This window comes from Gaeumannomyces tritici (assembly GCF_000145635.1).
Source record: "Gaeumannomyces tritici R3-111a-1 unplaced genomic scaffold supercont2.73, whole genome shotgun sequence".
Classification (NCBI taxonomy): domain Eukaryota; kingdom Fungi; phylum Ascomycota; class Sordariomycetes; order Magnaporthales; family Magnaporthaceae; genus Gaeumannomyces; species Gaeumannomyces tritici.
Genome location: NW_008804617.1, coordinates 3,255 through 5,812, shown reverse-complemented (window position 1 = coordinate 5,812; position 2,558 = coordinate 3,255). Strand labels below are relative to the sequence as shown.

The following is a 2,558-nucleotide window of genomic DNA, read 5'->3' as shown; positions in this document are numbered from 1 at the left end:
GTCTACACGAGCCGGGGAGCTTTTGCTGCTGATATTTCCGTCCGTTGCGTGACGCCCGGCTGCGTGGGAAGGGGCCCGCCCATCTTTTGCTATTTAGCCTGATTGACCCGCCCCGCGGACTCGGCTGGACAAGTGAGTGCTGCGCCTGGTTGCGGCTTTTTTTTNTTTTTTTTTTTACCTGGGAAGTTTCTACGCCAAGCAGCCCATTCAGGGTTCCGCGATTCCCTTCCTCGGTGTAGGTACTCGTGGCCTTGAAAAGTATTTGTAAAGTCAAGTTGGGTTGAATGAATCGGCCGTAGCGTAACTTTGCTGCATCGACCCAGGGTTAGCGTCTCTGGCAGGCCGGCCCGCTCAAGCCAGTGGCCTTGGACTCGGACCATCTCATTGTTTTTCAGCACGGTAAACGCCGCCTGATTCGCACAACATATGGTGACGTCCTGCGATGCTTACATAGTAGCCAAAGTAGGGAGGTGGCGTTAAGGCTTGGGGCATCATCCGCAGCCCAACCTGCATCTTTCCGTGCGTCTTCTCGAGCTTGATGCACAGGTCTTGGCACCATCAGCAAGTGGGTTGGCACTTCGGGCGTCCCGACCAGCAGCGCCATAAAACCCAGATCCAGACCCCCCAGGTCCATCCTCTAGCCATCCGAGCGAGCCCATAAGAGCGGCACGAGTAGGCCTCAAGCCTCGAGCATCAAACCTCAAGCCCTCACGCCTCATGCCCCGCTCCGGCCCACGTCGTCCTTGCCACGGACTCGGGCGTGGCGTCGACGGACGAAATGGAAATTTACATGCACTCTGCCTTCTTGGTGTCATGATTCAACAATCCATCCCCTACCGCCCGCCGTGGCTCAATCTAGGTTGGGACCGGCGCCGATCGAGGCGGCAAGGCTCGATGGTTTCGTCCCGGCTGGTCACTTTGTCTCCTGCCCGCCTGGCAAACTTGCCTCGATCCGATCTATGCCCGGACGGAGGCTAGGAGATGGAGGGAAGGGAGGCCGTGCAGCTATAGCTATGGCGTCTCTAGCCTGAAAATAGAAGCAAGTGCTCGATTTGACTTTGCTGTTTGGCTCTTTCCGCTCTCGTCTTGCGTCTTTCCCAAGCTGGAAAGCCCGACCCTCGTTTCTTTATATATGCGAGACTGTGTCCGTCCCTCAAACCCCCCGAGCTGCCTCTGCCACATCCTATATGTTACCTAGGTGCACGATTCTTCACCTCACACACACACAAACCAAACTTGGATCCCACACGGCCAAGACCACCAAGTCCCGAACCAGTCAAAAGAGGCAGGGTGCTTGCCAGTAAAAGGTCGCTCTGCCCGAGTCTCCGCCATGCCGGTCGCGGCGATACCAACGCCGGTGGCGACCACCTCGACTCTCCCTCCCGCCATCAGAGCTTTGTTTGTCCCTCCCCCCGTCACCTCGTCTGTCCCTCCCGCCACCACACCGCCGGCCAGACTACCCAGCTCGACAGGCGGGCTTGATCGGACATGCATGGTAAGTCCCACTGGCCTGTCGCAATAATGGGATCGTGGCTGGGCACTCGGGAACTGACGCAGCCTCCGACTCTTTACACAGGACCACGGTGCCGCGAAAGGCTGCGGCGGCGGAATAGTTGCTTGCATACAGAGCCTAAACGACATCCCCGGTGGGATGAATTCTGAAAGCGTGAACGCGTGCTACTGCAACAACGGGTGAGTAGACACCCAGGTCGGTGGTGTACCCAAGGAGAATAGCAAGAGAAGCTGACACCACAAAGTTGGGCGTATTTGCAGTGCGAATACTCCGCCATGACGGCGCGCTGCCCGTCCAGGACTATGTATGGTAAGTGCCTAGTAACTTCACCGCTCCCGCGACGTGCTCCTCAGCTCCTGCAGCTCACGCAAAAGCCCTCCTCGCCAGACGACTTTGTAGCGCATCAGGCCTCCTGGATCCAGTCCATGTGCGGCACCACCCTTGCCACTCCTTCGACGCAGATCGGGACGCCTTCCGCCCCAGAGCTTTCTTCCACGTAAGTCGTCTGTCCTCAGTTGTGCTCGGCCTGCTTACTGACAGGCCTAAAAGCTCGGTCGGTAGTACAAACATCACAAGCCGCTCCAAGACGTCGGCAAGAACCGACAAGCCTGCCCACTTGGGGACAGGCTCCACGACGGCAACAAGAACCGACAAGCCTGCCTACTGGGAGACAGGCTCCATGACGGCAATAATAACCAGCAAGCCTACCTACTCGGGGACAGGCCCGCTCCTCACCGGTACCTGCGCATCGCCTTCGTATACCCTAGTCAACGCCGGGGTCACAGCATACTGGGCCGGCTATGTCGGCTGCACCAACGATCGGCCCGAGTGTTGTCCCTGGCCCGCTGCGGACGTGGTGTACTCGGCCGTGTATCTCGGTCAGGGCGCCGGCGGAATTAAATATCCGTGGCCTGAGGATGGTGCCCGAACCACCCTGCCACACTGCCCTGATGACTACTACTCGGTGTCTGGATCCTGCTGCCCCAAGTGAGTTGTCCTTCATTCTGCTCGACAGCGACTAGACACGTCTCTCTCTCTCTCTCTC

The 2,558-nt window shown here is 58.3% G+C and overlaps 1 protein-coding gene across 1 annotated transcript in view; it reads left to right on the top strand.

Moving 5' to 3' along the window:
- The first annotated feature begins 1,575 nt into the window (after nt 1-1,575).
- The window catches only part of GGTG_13889 (hypothetical protein), a 3,389-nt gene continuing 2,406 nt past the window's right edge, over nt 1,576-2,558 (top strand). Inside the window, exons 1-3 of the mRNA XM_009231813.1 lie at nt 1,576-1,692; nt 1,758-2,009; nt 2,063-2,500. Coding sequence (XP_009230077.1) covers nt 1,652-1,692; nt 1,758-2,009; nt 2,063-2,500 — 731 coding nt within the window. The 5' untranslated portion in view covers nt 1,576-1,651. The remainder of the gene's footprint in view (nt 1,693-1,757; nt 2,010-2,062; nt 2,501-2,558) is intronic.